The sequence below is a fragment of the Thunnus thynnus genome, chromosome 11 (genome assembly GCF_963924715.1).
Source record: "Thunnus thynnus chromosome 11, fThuThy2.1, whole genome shotgun sequence".
NCBI lineage: Eukaryota > Metazoa > Chordata > Actinopteri > Scombriformes > Scombridae > Thunnus > Thunnus thynnus.
The window spans coordinates 14,194,796-14,220,250 of NC_089527.1; the positions used below are offsets into that span (position 1 = coordinate 14,194,796).

At 38.1% G+C, this 25,455-nt stretch overlaps 1 protein-coding gene across 1 annotated transcript; it reads right to left on the bottom strand.

The window, feature by feature from the left end:
* Positions 1 to 178: 178 nt before the first annotated feature.
* htr1fa (5-hydroxytryptamine (serotonin) receptor 1Fa) lies at positions 179 to 21,225 on the bottom strand. The gene is made up of 3 exons (XM_067602634.1): positions 21,107 to 21,225; positions 3,322 to 3,431; positions 179 to 2,856 (listed from the first exon to the last, which is right to left on the bottom strand). The coding sequence occupies exon 3, from the start codon at positions 2,853 to 2,855 to the stop codon at positions 1,659 to 1,661; it is 1,197 nt and encodes a 398-aa protein (XP_067458735.1). The 5' UTR covers position 2,856; positions 3,322 to 3,431; positions 21,107 to 21,225; the 3' UTR covers positions 179 to 1,658.
* Between the last annotated feature and the right edge of the window lie 4,230 nt (positions 21,226 to 25,455).

Below are 25,455 nucleotides of genomic sequence, written 5' to 3' on the forward strand. Positions count from 1 at the left end.
GAGTGAATTTAGGCAGTTTTTGGTTTGATGAATATTTTTGGAATATTAGCAACTACAGTATCCTCTTTTCCATGCAACAGAAGACAGAGAGATGTACACTTGCACAGTAATAGTTTTTATTTTATTACTTTGATTTATTTTATTGATGAAGCCAAATGAATAATACCATATTTCTTCATTAATCTTTTTGTTGCAGCAGTGAGGGAGAAATATGTTAGTTTATCACAACCAAGTGCAGTCTTTCTGTTAGCCACAGGGAGGCGCCACAATATCAGAACATGGAAAATATCCTGTCTGTTCCGTCAAAAAGGCTGAAATACGGGGTTGCAGTTCATCATCTCAACATTCATTTACACACAAAGCTTATCAGTGAGTTATAATTTTATGTAATCCCTGCTACTAATCTCTCCATACACATACAGACTAAACTGCACTTATCTTACTCACTTACCAAATCTTCACTTAGATAATTATTATTAACTCAGAGAAGAACAGATGAACATCAAGTGGACTGTTTATTATTGAACATTCAGACAGTGAAAGTAAAAAAAAAAAAAAATCATGGTCATACTGTCAGAGAAGCATATGACACACCTTGTGTTATCTTTCTGGTATACAGTACACCCTCACACATCCACAATATTTCCATCAACATACCATGTGCCCTCTTAGAGGCAATACAGAAATAGTAGTTCTATTCCAAGTACTTGAGTGGGAGTAATGTAATGAGGACTTCTCCATCAGCGGTTTTCACATTCATTAACATAATGCTGGCTGTGGTGTGGGAGTGAGATGGGGTGGGGTGTTTAATGGCTCCAGGTAATATGAATAAATAAATAAACAAACTGATGAACAAATAGCTTAAGAAATAACTGAAAGAAACAGGAAATGTTTTGAAAAATATTACTTAAAGTGCCAATATCTCATAGAACCTGTATAGTAATAATAATATAATTTATTTTTGTTATTATTATCATTATTCATTATAAATGGAATGGTCCCAGATCATAAAACATGTTTTACACATTCTCTTGCAATAGTTACCAAGACTATCAGCAGCTTTAACAATCTTCAAATTTATATTTTGTTGGAAAATTTTTGCAGTGCTGAATACATATCATATATTCCACAACAATTTCTATAAAAGTCACCCTCCGAAACATCACAGCCACAGAAAGTCACAACTTGATATGCTGTGATATTTTACACATGTTCTGTGTTTCAGCTTGGACTACATAGAAGGAAGGTCATTATATGGAAGAGACATAATGGTCAACTTTAAGTAGGGGTTATCAGAACCCAGATCTCAAAAAGGTCAACGATGACCCATTTTCTAAAAACCAACATGTCAGTTTCCCACCACACACTCCAATTAACATCAAGGAGATCTCAGGCTGTTCTATTAATAGCAGGATGTAGATTTCAATGTGGAACTTTGCTGCAAAGCTCATTGCTGAGCTGGTGCCATTTAGGCTGCTGGAGTGCCTGGTGAAGTGTCTGGAAATGGGTGTCAATCCTCTCCTCTGTGAGATTATTCCCTCTCAGGCATAATAAGTCAGTATTTAATGGGTATTCTCTGACCTACAACCATTAATTTGCCGCCTTCTGGTTACATATGTGTGATGGTGTGTGGGTAAGATCGTGCATAATTGTAACCATCAGAGGTAATGACTGCACCTAACAAGTCTTTGGAAAGCTTTTTTGAAGTCTTCATTAAATATGGTGTAGATAAGAGGGTTGATCAGCGAGTTGAGGTACCCCAACCATGTAAGAAAGTCAGCCATCTCCATTGAAGTACTGCAAGAACCGCAGGTGTTGACGATCACCTCCTTGACGAAAAATGGCAACCAACAGATGACAAATGCTCCGATTATCAACCCCAACGTAGATGCTGCTTTGCGCTCCCTTGAGCCTGAGATCCGTGGTCCTTGGTAAAACTGGCTCCGACGTGACTCACTGCGTGACTCGTGCCGGCGAGACTTGCACTGGAAAGCCTTTACCGAGACACGCACCCGTTCACGTGGAGGTTCCTCAGTTGAGGCTTCAGAGAAAGACTTTTCCGGTGGGCTTACGGGCTCTGGACTTTGAGGTCCCCGGTCGTCATCGTCATCTCCAGCAGGGTAGGTTGATGGGATCATGCTCCCGTTGGTCATGCACGAGTGACGGCTAGCCCGGCTGGCCTCCCTGCGCATATAGAGGGTCTGAGCGGCCCGGTAGATTTTATAGTAGAGGATGAGGATGAGCAGCAGAGGGATGTAAAATGCTCCGAGCGTGGAATACAGAGTGAAGGCCATGTGATGGTGGATGATGATGCACTGGTCTTCCTGCTGTGAATCCCCGCTGTAGTGCCGCCACAGCAGAGGAGGAAGTGAGATGAGGATAGACAAGAGCCACACCACTGCCACCATGGCCCCTGCCCTGGCCCCTGTACGTTTCCGTGAGTACTCCACCGCATCAGTAATGGCCCTGTAACGGTCGATGGCAATCGCAGCAAGGTGGAGGATGGAGCATGTGCAACAAGTGATATCCACACTTAACCAGATGGTACACACCACCTGGCCCATGACCCAGCTCTCTTTCTGGATGTACATGATACTGAAGGGCATGACCAGCACAGCCACCAGCAGGTCGGTCACTGCTAATGAGCAGATGAGGTAGTTGGCTGGGTGATGCAACTTGCGGGTGACTGCGATAGCTGTGATCACCAGGCAGTTAAAGAATGTAGTCAGGATAGCCACTACAGAGAGGGTCAGCGTAAGCAGGATCTTACTGGGAGGGAGTTTAGTGGTCTCCACTGAGTCATAACCTCCGCTGCTTGTGGCATACACTCCTTCAGTACAATTGGGAAAATCCATTCTGCAGGCAGAATAGAAAGAGAGTTGAGCATTAGACATAAAGGGAGCTTAGAAAAAATGTTTCAGGAATGTTTCAGGAACATTCATTCAGAGTCAATATTTATATTGTGACTGCAGTATATATTATTTGTTGTTGCTCAGTCTGGTCATAATTTGACATAGAATTCAGTCAGTCAGTATCTTAAAGTGCAGTAAAATTTACTTGAAGCAGTTTTATTCTCCCCCTCTTCTTTCCAAAAATTGATAGCCACTGATTTTGTTGTCTGCACTTCATATGGAAAGAAACAAACAAAGTGGATGAAAGGAAAGTTTTCAAAATGTGCTTTTAGGGATAATCGACTTTAATGACTGTGTTTCAGGTTTTGAAATATTAAAATACTATCAAAGCTTTGAAAATCTTCATTTCAACCTGCCAACAAAAGTTTGCCAAAACTCTTGAAGTGAAAATACAGCAGTCCAGTCCTACCTGTTCAGGCTGTGAGGTGTCCAGTTGGTTTAATGTGCGACAGACAGCCTGCTTTGATCTGTCCTGCCAGCTAGCTCTGCCATCACATCATCTTTGTCATTCATCAACACCTGGGAGAGATAGAGAGAGAAACAGTGAATAAGAGAGAGAAATTGCAAGAGAGTGAGAGAAATAGAAAGATTGGAGAGAGAGAAAAGACACAGTTAAAAGCAACAAAGTAAAGATACAGTCAAGGATGAGTACGCTTACACAACAGCATAAGCCACTGCAGATGCAGGAAAGGGTTTTTTTTCAAAAGCTAATATACTGGCAGGTTTTCATTTGAATTCACTGATATGTGGATCTTTTTTAACTTGGTCATTTGAATATTCACCAATGTGACCTCTACACCTCTAATTAGGGTCTGAATAGTAATTGATTAACCTGAGTTTATAGTCATATCCAAATAGTATAAATGCTGTTCAGAGGCTTTTCTGACTTGATACTGTAAGATTAAATTGCTGTGTGTAGTGGAGAGCACAGAAAAAATAACATATTTGGAATTATTAGTATGAAAATACTTAAAAATTAAACAGAATAATTAAAAAATGTCAGCCAAAAATATTCTCCATCAGCAGCTTCAATCCAAAAATATTACAGTTTGCAGCTGTATGTGTATCGGTCGACCATTTAATTAGCAACAGCCACTGTGATTAAATCAAAATGCTCAGGTATAACTGTCATCGCCACTCTCCCTCATTTTCCGCATTGCTCAGTATCCTGAAGATATGAGTGGGAACTGTTGCTATAGAAACACAAGAAGTACAGTACTTTTATTTAATGTGGTGATGGAGCAGAGGCAGCCAAACACTGACTGTCAGGTCTCTACGGAGACCATGCGACTCCCAGGCAGTAGGCTAGGTGCGGGGGTAGAAGGGTGGGTGAGTGGCGTGGCTAGACTACATGACAACTGAATGAGATAAGAGATCCCGGTTCACTTAACCCAAAACATGGCAAAGTGGTCGCTAATATAATTCAAACTTCCAAACCCATTTTTGACAAAAAGGGTTCTATATAGAGCCAAAAAAAGATGCTTTTACTGTCGTACCAGAGCTGACCTTCCTTGATGTAATACCCTATTATGAAAGGCTCCAGCATTACATGCAAAATCTAGGAGAATCATTTTTCATCACCATTGTTGAGCACCTCGTATAAAATGTAGGTGAAATCCACCAAGAGCAATGCAGAGGCATACGATGAGTGTTGTTTCACCAACTCATTCAAGGTGTGGGCACTGGCCATCCTTCAGCCAAACTGAGTCACCTGGGTGCTCTTTGCTTAATATCATGGTTTTACTTTGCGAAAAATCATATTTTCTACTTTTTATCAAACATAATTTCACAAAGAACCATAGCAGTGTGTTTACATCTATTTTTTGCTTGGCATATGATCAGTAGGAGATTAAACAACAATCTCTTTCTTGTGTTTCCCAACTCACATTTGCCAGAACTAGTGTTTCAAACAGCAGTTCGCACCTGTTAGCAAAAGTTTTAAAGTCTGTGTAAAGCAGTAATAAATATGTATTCTGAGTTTTTCACACCACATAAAAATGAATTATTAACCACCAAGCCAAATTTAAATGCTAAGTATATAAAATTGGGTTTCAAAATCATGGAAAAACAAGCAGTATTCTGAGCTCTAAAACGCTGGGGGCATGTCCGCTGAAGGCGCTGAAAGCACTGAAACTGAGCCCCAACTGAACAGCCTCTGAGCCTCTGAACTTGACAATGCTCATAATGAACTCCCTTAAAAAATATACAATTTAAAATAGGCCTTGTTTGTAGGTGTAACACAAGAAACATGGATGATAATTCAAAAATCGGGTAGGTAAATGTGGACTTATTTCAGTAAAAATGTAACTTAAATGAGTAGTTAACAAGCTAATCATAATTATTTATTGTTTAACTGTTGTTTTTTCAATGAAGTTTGGAGTCAAAATTATTCACTTCTTGTTGAAAAGCGCGGGTGAGGGGCTAGATGTAGTAGCCACAGGAGTATGTCTGTAGTAACGGTAAAACACCGGAGTAGGGTCCGCAATGCAGCCGAAGCAGCGAGGGTGAGACTGGACAGACAGCAAACAATCAGGGGAAGAGAGGAGAACTAAGGGCTAAGCTAACTAAGGGCTAACTGCTCATCGGCTATCTCTTCCCAGCATCTTCCTTGCCAATGTACGGTCTCTGGTGAACAACATCGATGAACTGCAACTGCAGATCACCGCTCATAAAAAGATTATGGACTGCAACTTCATGATTTCTATGAAAACATGGCTAAACAGCGGCGTCCCCAATAGTGTCATTGAGTAACCTGGGTGGATACAACAGGTAATGACTCCAGTAAGACCAGAGGGGTGTGGGGGACTGTGCATTTATGTTAACAAAGCTTGGTGCATGGACAATGCCATTATCGAGAGGCACATCTATTGTTGTGACTGCAGCATACATCAGGATGCTAATGCTAAGCTTGCAGTGAAAGTATTGCATGCTAGTCATCCCTCTACGTCATGGATCCATCATTTCAGGCCCGCCCAAAAAATCCTGAACACAGAAGTGCTGAAAAGCAGTTTAACAGTCTAACTCCGCAATTCAGTACTACACAGTTCACAGTCTTTTCACATAATTTCAGCAATTATTTTCTAACATGTGTAATGTGTTTCAAAAGAAAATTCTCTGATTTTCCATTACACAGACTGTAAAATGTATTTTCAGGCTTGTTTCAGGCAAATTGCTTCCTAAAGTGAAGTCTCACCAAACATGTCAATAGCTGTCTCTTTGCTGAGAAGAGTTGGGTACAGTTTATTATGCGTCATTGGATGTGCAGTACATTTTAAATACTAACTAACTAACTATAATAACAAATTGCTTTGCTGCTGTGAAGTAAACCAATGAAGAGTATTTGTTTCTTTACACCTGTGATTTGAATCTTTAAAGAAAATGAAATTGCCTTCCTCTGTGTTCATGCAATTATACACTCCATCCTTTTTACCCTTGGATGAATTTGGAAAAAAACCTAACCACACTTAATATGCAAATTATTTTATGCAGATAGATACTTGATAATTACTGCTGCAGTTTTTTTCTGTGTTTGCGCACACATGTATAAATAGTTATACACTATGAACATACTGGGGCGTGTTTCTATGAGTGCGTGTCTGTGCATGCATGTATGTATTTTGCAGTGACTGACAGTGTTTACAGTGACAGCCTGTCATTATGTGCAACAAAGAAATCATCTGCTTTTGTCTTTCTGTCTGTTCTAAAACACAGGCTTTCTGTTCAAGGCCATCTGAAGATAACTTCCAGTGAGCCAGCAAAAACCCAGTGCCCTTGCAGGAATTGAGCAAACAGAGAAAACAGCTCCATTCACTGACTGATAGCCACATTGTTTTAAAATTATACAGCAACTTTCAAGTTGTTGTCTTTTTTACGGTGTTGCCACATTATTTCATTGAGTCATTGAGTCATTATCTATTCATTGTGGTGATACGATAAACTAATTGAGCCAGCTGATACCATTCTGCAACTTTTACTGGGCTCTATGATCAGCAATATTAGCAATTACAGATACTCAGCACTAAAATAACTATACATTTTCAAGATACAAAAATTTGAATTGCAAGTTTATTCTGTGACTACAGCAAAAACGTGTGAGGTTGCTTCTGCCGTCTATAAGTGACGGATTCAGGATGAGCAGATAATGAGGAAGCTGACAGAGCAGAAACATCTCCTCAACTTTCAGACATAAAGATACAGAGATTAATTTAATCTATCCTCAAACTGTGTCCCATTCACCGCTCAAGCACATACACAAATGTGACAGCACCCTCCGACCAGCACACATACTATATGCTGTACATAGACACACACATACAAAAAACCAACTTCACTCTATGTTCCAAAAGGTTTGCAGTCACCGAAAAGATACCCTGTGACATTCAATCCCTCTCTCTCTTTTTTTTTTCTCTCTTTGTCCTTTTACATGCACAGGGAAGCTAAATGTTTCACGTGGAACGAAACCTCAGAAACACAAACACTTTGGCCCAAGCAGAACATAAAGCTGCCAAGTGTTGTTGTGAAGGAGGAGAGTTGTGAAAAAAATGACTCTTTGAGTGACAGATCTGGAAAGAAACAAAATAAATGACTAACTATACAACCAACAGGGCACAGCAACACTCATTCATTTGCCGGTCCATGTATCTGTCTATCTATTTCTATCTGCTGTATTTATTTCATTTTTGTGGTGGAAAAAAATCACAAAATACTAAAAAAAGAATACTAAAGAGGTCACCCTCTAACGTGATGAAATACTGTTAGTGAAAACTAATCTCATACATGAGTAGAGATTAATTTACCCTACGTTAAAGCAAAACAATAAAGTAACATAGTAAATTGTATTCTGAGGGAGCAGTAATTGCATAAAATGATATTAAGGGTTCACCATACGGCTGTCAACTTGTACAAAACATTCCCTAATAATCCAGTGTTCTTTTTTTTTTTGGTAATGAAAGTATTTTATAAAGACCAAAGTTCACTTGATAACTCCTAGATTAATTTTGTAGCAAGAAAATAATAATAAAAAATACCTTGCAGCAGGAATCCAAAAGCAACTGACAAAATTATTCACAAAATATGGAAATCAAATTAGAATGTGCATTTAATTATAATATAATCAGAACATTAGAACAAATAAAGAAATTGATTAGTACATGTTTAAATTAATTAGAACTAGTGTCAGTCTGTTATATAAAAAGATGAGTGATTATGTAGAACAACAGTGAAAAGTGACTATATTTGCTAATTATTAATGTGTGTCTAATTTTTAATGACTCATACTCACTGTCATGTATTTCATAAAAGGGTGATATCATTCCCACCTGAGTGGGCTGAGCCACAGTCATGTGGATTTTGTAGCAGTCACTGTTTTCACTCATTGACCTGTGTCCTCGTTTCAAGCTTGACTGGAGCACCCTACTGTATGCATGTCACAGCAGGGGTTTCACTGCACGAGCGGATGCACACAGTCGCTGTCTGCTCTCTCTATCTGCTTCATGTAGATAGAAGTATTAGCTGGTGAGGTGCCCCCTGAGGACTGAAATTGATGGGATTAGTCTAAGTGGTGCATCATAATGGTCAGGAAAAAATAAAAAAAAAAGCTTTGTTTTGTTTTTACACCCTTGCAGGTATGTCACGTTGTGTATATCGGTGATAATGTAACATAAAGTTGATAGATCGACACTTACTCATCTAAGTAAACATTGAGTTTGTGCATAAAAATGGACAATGCTTTACTAAGTGGAAATACTCATTATCTAGAATTTAGACTAACACCATAAAATGTAAATTGTGTCAAGGTCAGAGTCACCGGTCCACAGCTGCAAACACGATAAAGGCATCTGTCACAGCATTTGCATGCAGATGTGAAACTGGTGGCAGATGAAGGGAATGCCTCAATCACTGCTTAACAACCTGAGATTAGTTCTCGAGTGCTGTGCAGCAGCAACGCTGAAAGAACTGAAAAGACTTATGTCAGGCTGTGTAGAGGAGGTAATGTTCCCCGTGTCTGCAGTATAATCACTGCACTGATGTCAAACAACTCTAAACAAGAATCAGTTTCCTCACTGACTAGCAAGTACAGTTAGTATTACTAAATTTTAAAGAGCAATTATTAGTAGATTACCTTTACAAACTAACTTCTCCAATGCAGTTTATGTTTTATTATGGTGATCCAGCCGGTGAGCATAGATGGCATGTGTTACAGCAGTTACATAATGTGAAAAACCTTGATTAGACATTCTCCATAATTACAGGAAAATGCATCCACTCAAGCTTTTATCTGGTGAACAGTGAATTCCTTTTGCTAGATACTCTCCAACCAGTGCATGTCTTTGTATCCACATCAACAATACAGGTTTGATGTAACTATAAATGCTAAATGCAGTGATTTAAAATGAATGGGTAATTGCTACCTGTAACTTTCATCAACAGATGCTTTAAGACTGCATGTAGACATTCGTTCTCAATTGATTGAAACTGTCTGAAAGCAGCATGACTGATAGTATATCTGCAGTCAATTTGAAATGACTGCATCAATGCACATTGACATTCAACACACTGAGCCACTGTTTAGCTTGATTGAAGCTCCTATAGGATTTGAACATTTTTGACTTTGTGACAGACAGCATTACATACAGGATCTATAATCAATGTACTGCAAAACAATGTGCGTCTCCATGCATAAAACTAGTCAGTTAAAATGTATTCTCCCTGTTTCTACATTGTAAATCAATGTTTGGGAGATGGGCTCATTGTGGGGAGACACTGGACACACACACAGATGCATGAAAAACTACTTTCCTGTCTACATCACTGAACATCCAGACTGTACAACTGCCCAGTCCCACCCAAATATATATATATACGTATATATAAATCACAAGGATTTAGTTCGTAACCATTTTTGCTTGTGTTTTGTTTTTATTTTTTTCTAATTTGTGACTTCAGTTGAACAGGAGCTCTGTTAAGTCTTTTCAATGGTTTTATTCATTTATTATGTGGCTGCACAATAGCAGACATTTTTCCGTCCTTCCTCTTCGCCAGTGTAGGATGTGTCTTTACACAAACAACACACAGTTTACAGCACAGCATTATTGCAAAAGAAGTCACTGAATTAAGATGTTAAATGTGTTAAAACAGATGGGCCTGACAGGAGATAAGAGATATTTCTGGGGATCGTGTAATTTGTTATCTTCTTACCAACAGCCTCCAACATGAAAATCATTTGCGGCTGAAAATGTTGTCGGGAGGCTAAACTGGAGTATGACACATGATCTGTGCCAGTTACTTCAAAGAAATCTGTTTGCTTACAGTTTCTGCCATGGAAGTTGTTATTGCTCACCATATCAGGGTTGAAGAGTCACATAATATTTTGAGCTAATGAGAGTATTTATTTAAATATTTAATATAGCAGGAGCATAGTCTGATATAATTAATGGCCTGACACTAATCTTGCTATCAAAGTGGAAAGGTATGGCCTTAATGAGGTGAAACTGTAACTCTCCTGGCGAAGAATCAAGATAAGGAAACTCCTGATAGAGAATATCAGCAGTCAAACATTAAATGAGCAAATTGCTTTCCTCTGTAAAATGCATGCCCCCTTCACACTGAAAAACATCAACACAAGCTGCCACACATCACCAGCTTATACAGTTGTCCCACCTAATGTGTATAACCACATACACCAGACTGAAATATCTGGAGTCATGTTTCTGGCCACATGATGACTGATGTGCGATAATCACTTAAATTATCTGAGTCTTTGGCTGCTAAATGCTCCACTAACTTTTTTCTGTCTGCAGTGCAGTGCTGGGCAGGTAGCGTTCAATGGGTTTAGTTTGTTTCTGGAAACAGCTGCAACAGCAAATAAGTTTCAGAGGAAACGAAACATCTCCGAGATTGTTTTGACTGTTTTTTAATCAGCATAATGAGAAAGCTTTTGTATTGGAGGTGTCTGCAAAAAAAATGACTAGCGATGTATGGTAATTAATTTATTTTACTACAGTATCCACCTTAGGCAACGGAGGCATGCTGATTAGTTTTTGATGACTCAAAACACAAAAGTTTTGCAAAATATTGTGGTCTTAGTATAGAAAAGTCAAAGCCAATTTGAGGCACTACTTTTTTTTATCATAATATGTGTCTCAGTCAGGATATATTCCTTACTTTAAGTGTTTTAGTATCTGAAACCTAACCAAAGGTGGGGTACAGGATGCAAATCACAGCCCCCCCCCCCCCTCCCACACACACACACCACCACCACACACACACACACATAGACACACACCACCAATGTCTTCCCTGTGAATTATGTGTCATCTAAATATCTCACAGTTTAAACAGGCTTACATTGTGAGAACTTGCTTTTTGTCCCTAAAAACAACATGAGTAACAGAAATAATTACTCTAAATACTGTCATGATCAGCCACATGATTTTTATTAGAGTGTACCTCATGCGTAGTTCCTCAAACCAACATGGATCTAATTATTCTCTACCTCTGTTCAATTATTTCCACAAGGGTTACCATATGATGAGGGCAATGAGTGTAAATGGACTGGGTAGAGACAATGAAGCAAATGGATAAATTGACGGGAGGTTAGGAAACAAAAAACCTTGTTTACACGGAAATCCATTTTTCAGTGTTCCTTTACTGCATGTCCCCTTTTATCCCTATCATGTAATATTGTTTAGTTTTAAGTAACATTAAGCAAACATCTATTATTTAAGAAAATGATAATGTGAACGTGGGTGTTTCTTGACTGAGGTTTTGAGGTTGCTGTTTAATAGTGAACTCTGATGTCTCGGAAGTCAGGCTGTCCTTGCACAAACAGAAAGAGTTCACATGCAGCGGCTTCTTACAACAGATTCACTTTGTCACAAAAATGTCGGTGCTGTGTTGTTGTTCATTATAATGCATCAGAGTTTGCTTGGAAAAGCCCTGTCTTCTCAGTCAGTGTCCTTGCAGTTGTTTGATGTTGATCAAAGTTAGACTAGCAGCCTCATTGTTTACCTTTAGAGGTCAGCGTGATGCTGGAATATGTATTTCTGTGTATGTAATACGTAAACCTTCTGAAAAGGTGAAAGACTACATTTTCTGTAATTAGAACTAAGGTAAAAGAAAAGGCTCAAACATGTAGCTTATGTACTGATGTATTCTTGAGAACGTTTTTAACATAGCTGCAGGGGTTGAATGAATGAATAACAAATTACCAATTGAATTCTGTTATCAGGTGTTGAGATTTTTTGCTTTCAAAACAAATTTTCTAGCAGGTATTGAGTTCAGGATCAAAACCTCCTGTCCATTAGCCTTGGCTCAGCTCACCACTGGCTGTGCCAAACATGCCCACAGTGACAATGTTCCAAACATAGATTTGTCTTCTCTTTTTAAAGTTGGGATTAGCTACAAGTTACTAAACTCAATTTTAGTTTGCAATACAAAGTTCTTTTTATGTCTTTACTGTAAGTTTAGTGTTGGGTAGTAATGCATTAGTTTGTAACACATTACAGTATTGTGATTACGTTTTAAGTAATGAGTAGTGTAAGGGCTTAAAGTTTGAAGTTCAGTAATTACATTACAGTTACTAATCCCAGTAATGCTCAGTTATACCGGTAGTTTGATGGGGGGTCTCTGTGCGTTCAATGGACAGACTGGTCTGGTATGTGATAGTTTGAAGCAGGGACTGGAAGTTTGTCAATGTAATTGGGCAAACAGTTAAGTTGTATGAATGTAATTTCTAGGAGCTAGGGTAGAGGTGTGGGGATGAGGTTAGCCACCAGCCACGTCGTTAGTCATACACATTTTTTTTTTCTTTCAGTCCTTCATCTTGGAGCAGTGAATTTCTAGGTTGCTGTTTTATAATTAAAGGATTCTGAAGATTTCTGATCCTTGCAGCTTGGGTTAAAAATCATTGATAGTAAAGATTAAAGGCCTAAAGACATAAACAACATGATGCAGTAATATTTATTGCTTTTCCTTCTTCAAATTCAACTCCACCACTTTCTAACACCACAAATAAATATATTTAATGCACTAAATCATTTTAATGATTTATAATGATGATTACATGATAAACGTCTAAGTTCTATTAGTACTGAATATTGGCAAGGAGTTATGGAATTGATTAAAAATGAATATGAAATGAAATATTAGAAGAGAAGAGAATAGATTCACATCTCTGCAGCAGAAACACAGGCCAAAGTACAAATAGGAAAAACTATGTAAAATGAAACATGCTTATGTGCAAAGTCATTCTATCCAGTAGTGCAATTCTGTAAAGTAACAAGTTCAAGTAGCATTGACCTGTGGCAGGATTTCTATTTTGCAACAGCTCGTAATAGTATAGTATTAGCACTATAGTAACAGTGTAATAGTGAAAAGCTGAAAATGTCAGATTACTGTAATTTTACTGTATTATATCAGCCCATGTTGCTGGATCAAGGAGATTCAGGAAACATACAAGGCTTGTTATATTTTTATATCACTTTAAAAATTTGACTTTGAACTTATCAGGGCCTGTTACTAACTATTGCTTGCGGGCTTCCAAACTTGAAACCAAGCTGAGATGTGAGAATTTGGAGTTGACAAAGTTTACAACAGGATTATCTCATAATACTACACCCTATGCTCATAATCTAAAACCAATTACAGATTCCCCTGAAAGGATTTTTGCACTGAGATTAGATTAGTTACACTGTAATTATGACAAAGAGGAAGACAGCTATGAGATGTTTCTTATAAACTCAAACTAACCCAAACCTTTGTGGTTATATCTCAAATCTTATATTGTTGAATGATATCAGACGGCATGCTCACAAACAGTTATAGATGTGGAAATGCACGCAAAGCTTTCTTTTACTTAATACAAGGCTAATTTTTTTATCCATTAACTTTACCACTGTTCAATGCCTGGTCGACATCTTGAATGCTTTAGGTTTTTGGTTTACGAAATTTGAATAGTAGTTTTATGTAAAAAAATCAGAAAATGTAAAGGAGAACAAAGTTTTGATAAACCTGATTTACCATAGTTCATCAGCTGATTTGCTACATAAAGTTGTAAAAAACAGAGATTTATTCAGTGCTGTGGATAATAAAATGTGTCTTGCCATTACAAACCTATTAGATCTACATCCAAAGGATATGAGTCAGCGCATGTCTTAGCCACTTCATCAACTCACACTGTCATGACATTTAGGGTGTACTCCATCAGTGTGTGTCTTTTTTGGTACGGATTAGGAGCGCAGTAACCCTGGGCTTTAGGAAATAAACTGATAAGAGATGGCAGAAAATAAGACAGACAACTTTTTACTAGATGGAGATACTCAATTATCTGCTCTTCATATTTACTGTACCTCTCTGTCTCACAAACATGCACACACACACACATCTCCCAAAGCACACAAACGTATTGTAACATACAAATGTATTGTGCTTTTTGCTCATACTTCTGCAGTCTGTCAGTTAGAGGCAAAATAAGAGAAAGATTTGGTGCACATTACAAGAAGTTCATAAAAGCTACAGTTACCACAAACACACAGTCACAAACAAATATGCACGCACACACTATCGTGCCTGCATTTACAGTACAACCCTCCCACACAAAGTTAACAGCTCTGAAAGAAGCTCGAGTCATTTACAGTACGTCGCTTCAAATTCTCACGGGATGAGTAATGTACAAGTGCTGCACAATCCAATTTTTTTTTTTCAAACACTCTTCCACATTTGAATCAGCTGAGGCACTAATATTGGGTGCATCACTTTTGCAACAGCAGATCAAGTACTGCTCATTTATCAAGCATTCAGATTTTATTCAACAGTTCTGCCCTCAGTAGTCTATGAGGAATTCCTGAATTGACACCGCGCTGAAATGGAGCTGAAATGAAACTACAAGAGGAGAGAATTAATAGACCTTTTAATTAAAAGTTGTTCCTAACCTGAAGAGAGCCACTGGGAAAAGCCTCTGTTGCATTTGTACTCAGACCTGTTGGCCTTCTAATAGGACACCAATGGACTCCCATTTGTAATCACTTACACTCTCTACAATTCAATGCTTTGTTTGATTTGCTATGTCATGCCCCCAAGTCCTGTGTGGTTTTCCAATTTGTTGGCAATAACCTAGCATATTAACTTTGATCTGTCTCCTTCCACATATTTAGAAGATAAGCATACATTGTGTTGTGTTATAAAAGTATAATAGAAAAGTACTCAAAGTCACACAAAAAACAAAAAATCAGCCAAATCATCTTTCTGTCAAACATCAGGCTAATACTTTTGGGGGGAAAGTCAGTTTTGTGTTTAATAATAAAAGAATAGTGATCAGTTTTCATAGATTGGAAATTTTTGATAAAAGCATAAGCTTTGAGATATGTGTTGATTTTACTAAAAGGGCAATTTTACATCAAAGGATATACTGTACATAAGCAGAGTGAATGATGTGGAAATAATAACATTTAAAGAATAATTGGACTTACTATGACAATATATCTAGGTGGGCAAAATACTGTATCAGAAACACCTTGTCATAATACAGTCCACAACTAAGTACAGTCTCAAAAACTACAATATAATTGAGTCAAGACATTGCAGTTCCATTTGCATTGTATTAAATTGTACAGATATTTGTATGTTTCATATTTTGCACTGTCTACACTAATACTACTACAAGTCTCAATGTAAGTGTACATATTTTAATTTTACTGGCATTCTTCCTTCATTGAAACCTTCTGTAATAAAGTTAATTTCTGATGAAACCAGAGCAGAAAATGAAGGCAACTGAAGTTGTCCTGCCAACCAAAGCCAGACCAGCTTCTGTTTGTCTGCTGCCTATGGCTTAAGCTGTAAAAACTTCTAATGGACTCAGTGGAAGCTGTAGTCCTGAATCCACTCTGCTGCTTTGGTCCTCCTCTCTGTTGGCTGCAGAGTTACTGCTGCTAAATGCAGAACTATTTGAAGCACTTCAATGCTTCTATTTTTCAGAATTTTGATTTCTTTTCTCTGAGCTTTTCAGTCCTACCTTTACCTTTTTTATCTTTTGTTGTTTAGCTTCCATATAAAGTGAGTCAGCAACAGTCATTTGCTAGCTGCGTCAGTATTAAAACAATGTTCAAAGATACTTCCACAAAAACAGTAAAGGGGTCGGCAGCACTGCAGGACATAACTAAACTAAAGGTAGCTGGCTGGGAGAGGAAGACAACATGAGGGAGATGACAGCCACAAAGAACCATACTGTCCCGTGTAACAGCCCACTCAAATGGGGTAATCACCAAAGCACAGCCCTCTCTCTCTCTCTCTGTTTCTCTCTCTCTCTGATGTTTTCCGTCATTGAGCCATCAGCCCAGTTTGTGTGGCGGCCCACTGGGACACCGGTATTCCTGACGGCCACTCCGCCAGTGAGTCAGTCTGTCTATCCTTCAAAAGCCGCTGAGAAATGCAGCCTTTCTATACCGACTTTTGGAGGACACAGTTATTGTATCCTTAGCAGCCCTCAGTATCCATAAGCCTCTTCATGCATGTTGATTGGTTCTGCCACTTATCTATCATTATTAAATATAACAGAACTTGACAGATGGAAAAGCAACTGCAGGATGTAAATAATGGAAGACAGACTGTTTGATCTTGTTAGCAGTTTCCATATTGTGAATCAAATGGTGTTACACTGGACATCAGTGGACTTCAATGGCACTGAGACATGAGCTGTATCAGGCTGCTACACAGACAGTCAGTAGTCAGCAGGGTTTTGTTAATTTCATAGAATTTGATGATAATAATAATGAGATAAAATAGCCAAGGAGGGCCTAGAAATGTTTGACTTGACGAGTTGAAAAAATGCAACTATATTATACATCTTTGGTTTTAGTTCCTGTGGTCTCCACTGGTGGTTCCCAAACTGGGGATTGTGGAGCCATTGCGAGGGGATGGTGCATGACCAGGAAGAAAAACATGGAGAAGAACGAGATGTAATAAATCTGATTCATTTGGCAACAAGCAACAAACTAGAATAAAATTTATTCTAAAAAGCAAAGGACATATTAAGTAAAGGATGGGTAATACAGGAAATGCTCATCAGTTAAACACATAAAATCCAAAATATGAGGAAGCCTATCTATCTTAACAAAGCAGCAACTACCACGGCTTGAGGCTGAAGCCAGTGTGGAAGTACCTTAAAGTGCAATGCCACTGACAACCGCTAGATGCTGGCTCCAAAAAATCCCTGGCTCCAATTGACTCCCACTCAAAAAGTGTCAACTTCTCTCTTAAAATACTGAGCCAATATGTATGGTCTCAATTGCTAAATTCAAGCCCTGTAATAGGTACGCTGGTGGTCATTGCTCTGTCAGTAAGATTTAGCTACAATATACTTAAATTGTAAGTCCAGTATGTTGTTCACTCAACCAACATTTGTGGAATGTAATGGTGTTTGCAGCCTCTAGACTCTGCTAGGGGAGCTTAAGGCTTTTCGTCTTCAGTCAATTTCCTGTAAGAGGCCATTGGAAGAGATCGTCTCCCAGACATGGGCCACTTTATTTGATGTGGCAAGTTAATGGATGGTCTCTTCAGGTCAACTTCAGCCCCTACACGTTATTTAAAGTTAAGTATTGACTTTTGCGAGGTCAATGGTAGCAAGACACCAGCAAGCAAATAGTTGCTCCCTCCATCTGCCTCTTATTCTGCTGCTGTGAAAACTTGTCTCTCACACACACACACAAATACACAAGAACCCCTATGGTAGTGCCAGTATGTTTATTCTCTGCTGTCCTGGTTTTAAAGACTCCTCAAACGACTTCAAAGACCCATGAAAAAACAATGAGAGCCGTCTAGCATTTGCATATTTTTGGAAGCTAATGTTGGCATACGAACCTCTAATTTCAGTTCTCATCTGTCATGGAATGGTGACAATTAATTAAACATTGATTCTTGAAGGGTTTTTTTTTTTTAAGTAGCAGAGAAGCATTTGTGCAGTTTTTGTCACAAGCGACAGTGCTAGCAGACACTTACATGATGTGTCTAGACAGATTTTGATTGAGACTCTGGCCTCTGTAACATGTCAGAGAAGAGCTGTACATCAGATATCTGTCTGGGTCTTGATAAAGGCCAGGGGAACATAGAATGACACCAAGAGCAAACTTTGGTGAAAAGTTTTACTTAAAAACTACACAAGGCAGGAATTTTATTTTTAAAAAGTACTTTTCTCATCAATCTAATGGGCCATAAGAGAAGAGCATTTCAGCCTCACTAATTGCATTTCCCTAATAAAATTCTGGCATGAGATAAAGACAGTTCTGTCACAGGAAAGGACAAACTGAAATTTAATAAGTAAATACCAGCAAACAAACACAGTCAACAAAGGCAAAGAACATAAGGCCCTCCAGTTTGAGGGTGGTAATGTTATTAGAGGTTATTAGCAGCATGAAAAGCAACAGGAAGAAAAATGATTATGCAGTAACATTTCTTAATATTGAACTGCGTGGGTTGTCCATGTACCGGTCATGTAAACTACTGACATTATAAACCTTATAAAACTTTGATCAAGTGTTTATAATGTTGGTTAAATGTCACTATAAGAATAAGGAAACATGGTTTCTACGTCTTAAAAATGGCTCATACAGTACTGTGTTTGCCAGTTGGCTTTCACAGGTTGTAATTTAATAGTGAAAGTTAATGGGATTTTCTCTGTCTCTGTCTGATCACTTTTGGCATACTTTTGTATAAATCATGCTGCGTTACGTTCAGGGAAATCCCCTCTCTGGATTTCTCAAATTTACATTTTTCATCTACCTCGCACTTTTGGACTCAATTATGTGCAGATATTAATCATCTGGTCTAACGTGATGTACTCTGGTATCAGCCAGGGAGAATTAGTGGAGTGGTGAATGCCTGACATGTATTTGTTTTCACTGTTGCACCATTGCCATTTTATGTATTTCATTTGCTGCTCTTATTCTACTCATGATGATGTTAATATATGCTTCTATTTGCTTTTTCCTTTATTTTTTTATTGCTTTCTCTGCATGTTTGTCCCTGTAAAGCTTCATTACCTTGCTCAGGAATATGTAAATAAAGATTATTATTAAAGCTGTAAAGGAAGTGCCTCACCAAGATTTAAGCTTGCAAATTGCCCGTATATCCCTCTCAAATTGTTTCTTTTCAACTGTCATCTTAGGAGATAGGAAGCTTTAATAATCCTTTAAGGGAAATAAGGTGCCTGCAAATGCGCAAAAAAGAAATTTGAATATAAATATGAATAAGGCAGATTGGGGGTTCATCTATGGTACAGCCAACAGTTACTGGTACAAATTCAGTATGTACTCCTGTCTCCAAATGTGTCTTGAATATAAATGATACACTAGATTGGTACTGGCACCAGTACAGATCAGATGTTTCCATGTACATAGTGCTACAGCCTCATGATAAAAAATAAACACATGATCCCAAACTGTTTTCCAGTCAGACAGATGTTAAGTTAAGCACTGGAGTTCAGACTCAGTATCAGTAGACTGACACTGCATCAGATACACAGTATCAGAGACTGGTGCATTTCTACAGTATTATAAAAGCCCAGTTGACCAAGAGCTACACTGACTGAACTATGGCCTCATATCATCACCAGCCACAATGTGTCCTTGGTTTGACTCTGCTACTCATCACTGGTGTCCATTATCTTTCTTTTCAAGATAACTCCACCTCCGTAATTAAGTACCATAAGTAAATGTGTCTCCTTGGCCAAAAAGCATCCAATGTGGAGACCTTAATTCAATAGCTCATGACATTAAATGAGATCGCAATAATAATACCCTCCACTGCAAGGAAATTGTTGCATTAATACGATCAGCCCAGTATCTGAATTGCATCCATAATACATCCACTGACAATGCAGAAGATAGTGTGCCCTTTATGTAGAAAGGTGGAGGGTGAGAGTGTGGAGGTCTGGGTGCTGGATGTGCCAGTAGCACTTCTAACTTTCATAACCTTTTTATAAACTGTAACCTTAACTATGACATTTCCCTGATCTTAACCAGGTGTTTTAGTTGCTTAACCCACAGTTTTTCCACTAACATTAATCATGCTGTAGTCACTGTATCTGCACACGGCACTGTAGAAACTGAAATTTTTAAAAGTGTTGGCATCCAGTACAGTAATGCACGGTTTTGCAAAACCATCCAATATTGACGTTCTTGCGGTGCAATAGGGTTGCATGAACACACACTTGCACACAGTGAGATGTGTGCACATGCACATTCATGGGAGTGTCCATGAAAAAGCTTGCAAGCCACTCAACTCTGTGATTCCCTCTCTGTCTCTAAATCACACCAATCCAGTCTGACAGTAAATGAATCCTGCACAGATGCTGCAACGAGCGCGCACTCCACTGACATGCATTTCTCTCCCTCTCTTATATTATCTCACACACGCACACACTCTCCTTGTCAGTCAGCAAAATACAGTCTCAGGTGAATTCCAGCAGGTCTGCGGAGAGAATGATGCTCACTTTTAACAAAGTCTACATTGGATGCGAAGTTCATTGTAGGCAGATACAGTATGTCTAACATGCAACCACTAGAGAGTCTTTGCCTCAGGTTAACCTCCTAGAAGAAGAAACACATCCTCATTAACATCTCTCTCTCTTGATGAGCCAGGTTTGGAAAAGACTCAGGCAATGGTCAGTCAATTCAAATCACTCTTTACCAGGAGCAGGTTAATTAGATTTTTTTTTCTTTTTTGTTTTTCTCTCCTTCATAATTAAAACCACCCTCTGATTATCATGTGCAGTAATCACTGTCTTACATCTGAGAGGGATGAACCGAGGCAAAAAAAAAAAAAAAAGACAAAGAAGAAATCCAACTCCCCATTCAGATTCATAAATTTGTTTTTTTAGAAAGATACCGATTGATAATGCAATCTATGGGATCATCAAGCCCTTACTTTAGCGTATTATACAGGCTACATGACAATAGTTTTGCTCAGCACAAAGGTGGATTCAAAGTGGGCGCGTTTATAAATGTATAATGAGACAATTTTGATAAATGCAATATTTCCAACATCCAATTACGATGACAACAGCATCATCATCATCTTCATCATCATCATCACCCATGCTTATAACAACTAAACACATTAAGCGAATATCTAGAAAGTAGGTACTTCCCAATTTCGGTCCATGAATTCAGAAACTGCATGTCAGTCTGTCAATCAATACTTACCCGGCTTTCGTTGCAGTGATTAAATGACAGAGGGACTCTGGCACTGACAGAGGAATATTACATTTCCCATTAATGTCCATTCACAGCACAACGACGTTCACGGCGATACCCGTTTAGTGTTTCCACGGAACAGTGACGCGCACACGGGAGCGCGCTTCTCGGCCATAGACAGAGCTCAGAGAGGTGCGTCAGTGGGGAGGAGGTGTGAGGACAAGAGTAAGAGAAATAACAGCCCTCCAGTAACCAAGGCTAATGAGGAGACAAACGTTTCTCTGTAGCACGTCGACATGATATCTTCTATGAACGTCATAAACCATAAATGTCGCATATGTGCAGTGGTGGAAGAAGTATGCAAATGTAAAAATACTCCATTACAAGTGAAAGTCATGCATGAAAAATCCTACTTAAGTAAAAGTACATAAGTATTAGCAGCAAAATGTAGTTAAAGTATTGCAGTAAAAGTAGTGGTTTGGTCCCTCTGACTGATATATTATTATATATGACATCATTAGATCATTAATACTTAATTAATATTAGCATCAGTGTGTAAGTAGCATGTTACTGTTGTAAGCTGCTGGAGGGGGAGCTAGTTTGAGCTACTTTACATACAGTTAGTTTAGTCCAGCGGTTCCCAAACTATGGGTCGGCCCCTCCAAAGGGTCACCAGATAAATCTGAGGGGTTGTGAGATGATTAATGGGAGAGAAAAGAAGAAAAAACAAAGTTCTGCTACAAAAATCTGTTTTCAGTTTTTGGACTTTTTCTCTAATCTTTGGTTTTGGTGAAATATTGGATCATTTGAAAATAAATTGAAATGAAACCATGTGAGAAGTTTAGAGGCAAAAAATCACTATTTGGTGGAGCTGTTAACAACTCATAGACATCTGAAATGTGACTCCGACTACAAAATGCTTTTTGTAAGACGTCAAAAGCCAGAAAGATTGGAAAGTACTGGTTTCATCTTTATAATATTTTGTATTTTAAAAGCTTGTTATATTATCCATTGTGTCAAATCTTCATCATGTACAGAAAAAACAATATTTCCCTCTGAAATGTAGTGTGGAGTGGAAGTATAAAGTAGCATAACATGGAAACACTCAACTTAAGTACAAGTACCTCAAAATTGTACTTAAGTAAAGTACTTGAGTAAATGTACTTAGTTACTTTCCACCATTGCATATGTGTTTGTGGATCATTGTGACCAATAGCCTAATTTGGGAACCCATATGGTGTAAATGAAAATTGTGCGCTGATAAGAAGTGCAAAAAAAGAATGTTTAGTAAACTTGAATATATGATAATATAAATCATACTATACTAGGCCTAAACAAAACTTTATAAACAAGAAAAATCATTTTAAACCACAACACATGTTGCAATCCCCTACAAATTGTCTTCCTTCATCAGAGGTTCTCTTGTTTTCATGATTCACAATTTAATCGAATAAGTTGTCAAATATTTTAGAAATTCTATTATAATAATTAAGCAATACAGTATCATCTTAACAGATGTTCACAGATGTTTGTTTTTTTTTTTTTGGATGAGGGTTATGACTGATCTTTCTGCGTTATCATAAAACATTTCTGATGAGCCACTTTTTCATAATTTGTCTCAGTGGAGACAAGAATTAAACCCTTAAACTTTTAAGTGTCTCACTCTGACAACAACAAACCTCTGAAAGTTCCCATTTGATGTGAATGATGGGATGCATGTTCATTTTTGCTTATTGTGGAGATTTGGACCAACGTAATCCGTGAAACACCTTATAGATGTAGCTGTGTAAATTAACAGCAGTAGTACATGATGTCTAAAATGCTCACTTTGTTCACATTAACAAGTTAGTTCACAGTATCACAGCAACACTTTCATTTATTTTACAAAGAAAGTGTGAAATATATGCAGATTTCATGCGGAGCCGATGAAAACGCTCAGGTTCATTAAAGAGATGAAAACAGTAGGAGGGTACCAGAAAATTGTTTAATGTTAACAAGAGCCAGTTGGAGATATTTTGGTTATAGGGTTTGGATGATGTCATAATTAGGGGCTGGAAAACACTGGTTATATAATGAACTGGCTTGTGATCTTGAGTTGGAGGTGTTGTGTTACATTTTCCATCAATCTCTCAACTCACCTCCCTCAGAGCTCAGCTGCAGTTCTCTGCTGTTTATTTAGCTGGGTGTTGTGTTAATATAGAGTCTCTTTGTTTCCTGTAAGAAATCACTGATTGATGGACAAAATTCCCCTCGGTGACTGTTAGGATGCAGATTGGTTTTAGCATGTTGAGGAGATGAAATGTAGACAGCTAGGTGTGATGTGTGGGCAGGTGTGCATTGAGGATTGACAAGAGAGAAGCCAAAACTAATCCAGCAGACAATAAGTGATTCATGGTGTTTTTAATAAATGGACGATGAAGCTGCCTTTATCCTTGGTGAAATCAATTTTTTTTTTCTTGACATTCTTTGAAACAAGTCAACCTTGATGTGACATGTGGAACTTTTCTCTGTTCGATTTAACAAGAAAATAACAATTTAAGGCTGAAGAAGAGAATAAATGGGTTATTAAGCTTGACATTTTCTGCAGTACTGTCACTTATCTTGGCTACAGCGATGAAGCAGTGTGATGGCTGCTGCCTACAACAACACTTCACTGAAGCTGAGGCTCATATTAGTCACTTGGAACAAAATGCCTGCTGCCAAATTATTAAAAACCTCCATTTAAACTAGTATCGACAGAGTAAAAGATTATACCAGGATATGGAGTGACTCTTGGACAAATGCTCATTTTCCAGGGAGGTAAGTCTCCAAATCTCAATATGACACTGTAACATGTGAGTGGCTGTGTGAGGACGATGGTTGTACAGCATTCAGAACAGAATTACAGGCCTTTAAAGTCTGAAAGCTGACTTATAGAATAACAAGGGCCATCTATCAAAACAGGTGCAGCCAGATTTACTACAGCATTACAGCAGTCTTACTTCCTAAAATACATCTGCTACAATTGCTCTACAGTTGTTGAGTGGCTGTACAGTGGGCAGTAAGAGCCCTTATGTTTGCTCAGAGAATTGCGCTTTGGTAACACTGGGAAGTCACTGTCAACCCTATAATAAGGGAATTTTCCTTTTTGGTTGTGAAATGCTCAGAACCCCTCAAAAACCAATTTAATTAAACCATTTTTTTTAATAAGATCACAGGAAAATGAAAAATGAATGATCCTGTGTGAGACATGTAGCTAAAACGTGTTTATGATGTATTACAACACTATCTGTGAGCAACACTCACACACTCACTGTTTATAAAATCCGCAGACTCTGGAAGAAAATATTTTTTTAACTTATTCATTATGGCTCCTGTGCTTTTTTTTGTTAACATAACATAAAACATAAAAGCTGCAAATTGTAATTTTTCCATTTACTCAAACTGCTGCAAAGATGAAGGAGCATCTATTGATTTGTAATGTTCTTTGACCTTGTTGCTATGTTGATTTGTTGTTCGTTGGTATGCAGTGAAAATGTCAATAACCAACTACATAAGTGAAGATGTGAATGTGAATACATTCTTTACTGGAAAAAAGTTAGACAGCACTGACATTTTCATCAAGATAACTGATCCCTGATCCCCACTATACATGGTAATACTCTAGAGCTGAAATGATTAGATGATTAAGTGATTAGTCAGTTGATTCATCTTTTTTTTAAGCAGAAATTGCCAAAAAATTCACTTGCACCAGCATCTGAAATGTGAATATTTGCTAGTTTCCCCAGATTTCCATGACTATAAACTCAACGTGACTGTTGGTAAGTCAAAACAAGTAATTTGAAATTGTTAACTTGGGCCTCAGGGAATAATGATGGGCATTTTTCACTATTTTCTGACATTTTATTCTCAAATTGTCAAACCTATCGATAATGAAAACAACTGTTGCTTGCAGTGTTAAGCTGAAAACACACTGCTGCTGTGTTTACATATTTTGTGAATATGGACAAAATGCAAATCTGTGCTATCCTCACACTATGTAATGACTTCAGATATAAACAGTTTGTAGGAAAAAGCGCAGTGAATGACTGTACAGTATAAAAGATTCAGGATTTCTGGATATACAATATGACCTGTCCGCAATCCGCATGTCTCTCTGGCTGATAAAATTCAAGAAATCAGATTGTAGGATCTAGGCAAGCCCTTTTGTAAATGATTTAACTGATGAGGCTGACAACTACACCACTTTCTTCATGGTAGCAAATGAACAAATTGACCAAAATGTGATGTAACATGTCCACTAACAAGTGTGTGTCTGCACCCTCTACTCCGGGGTCTTGGAGATTGCAGCTGTCAAAAGTAAACAATAATATCATGCT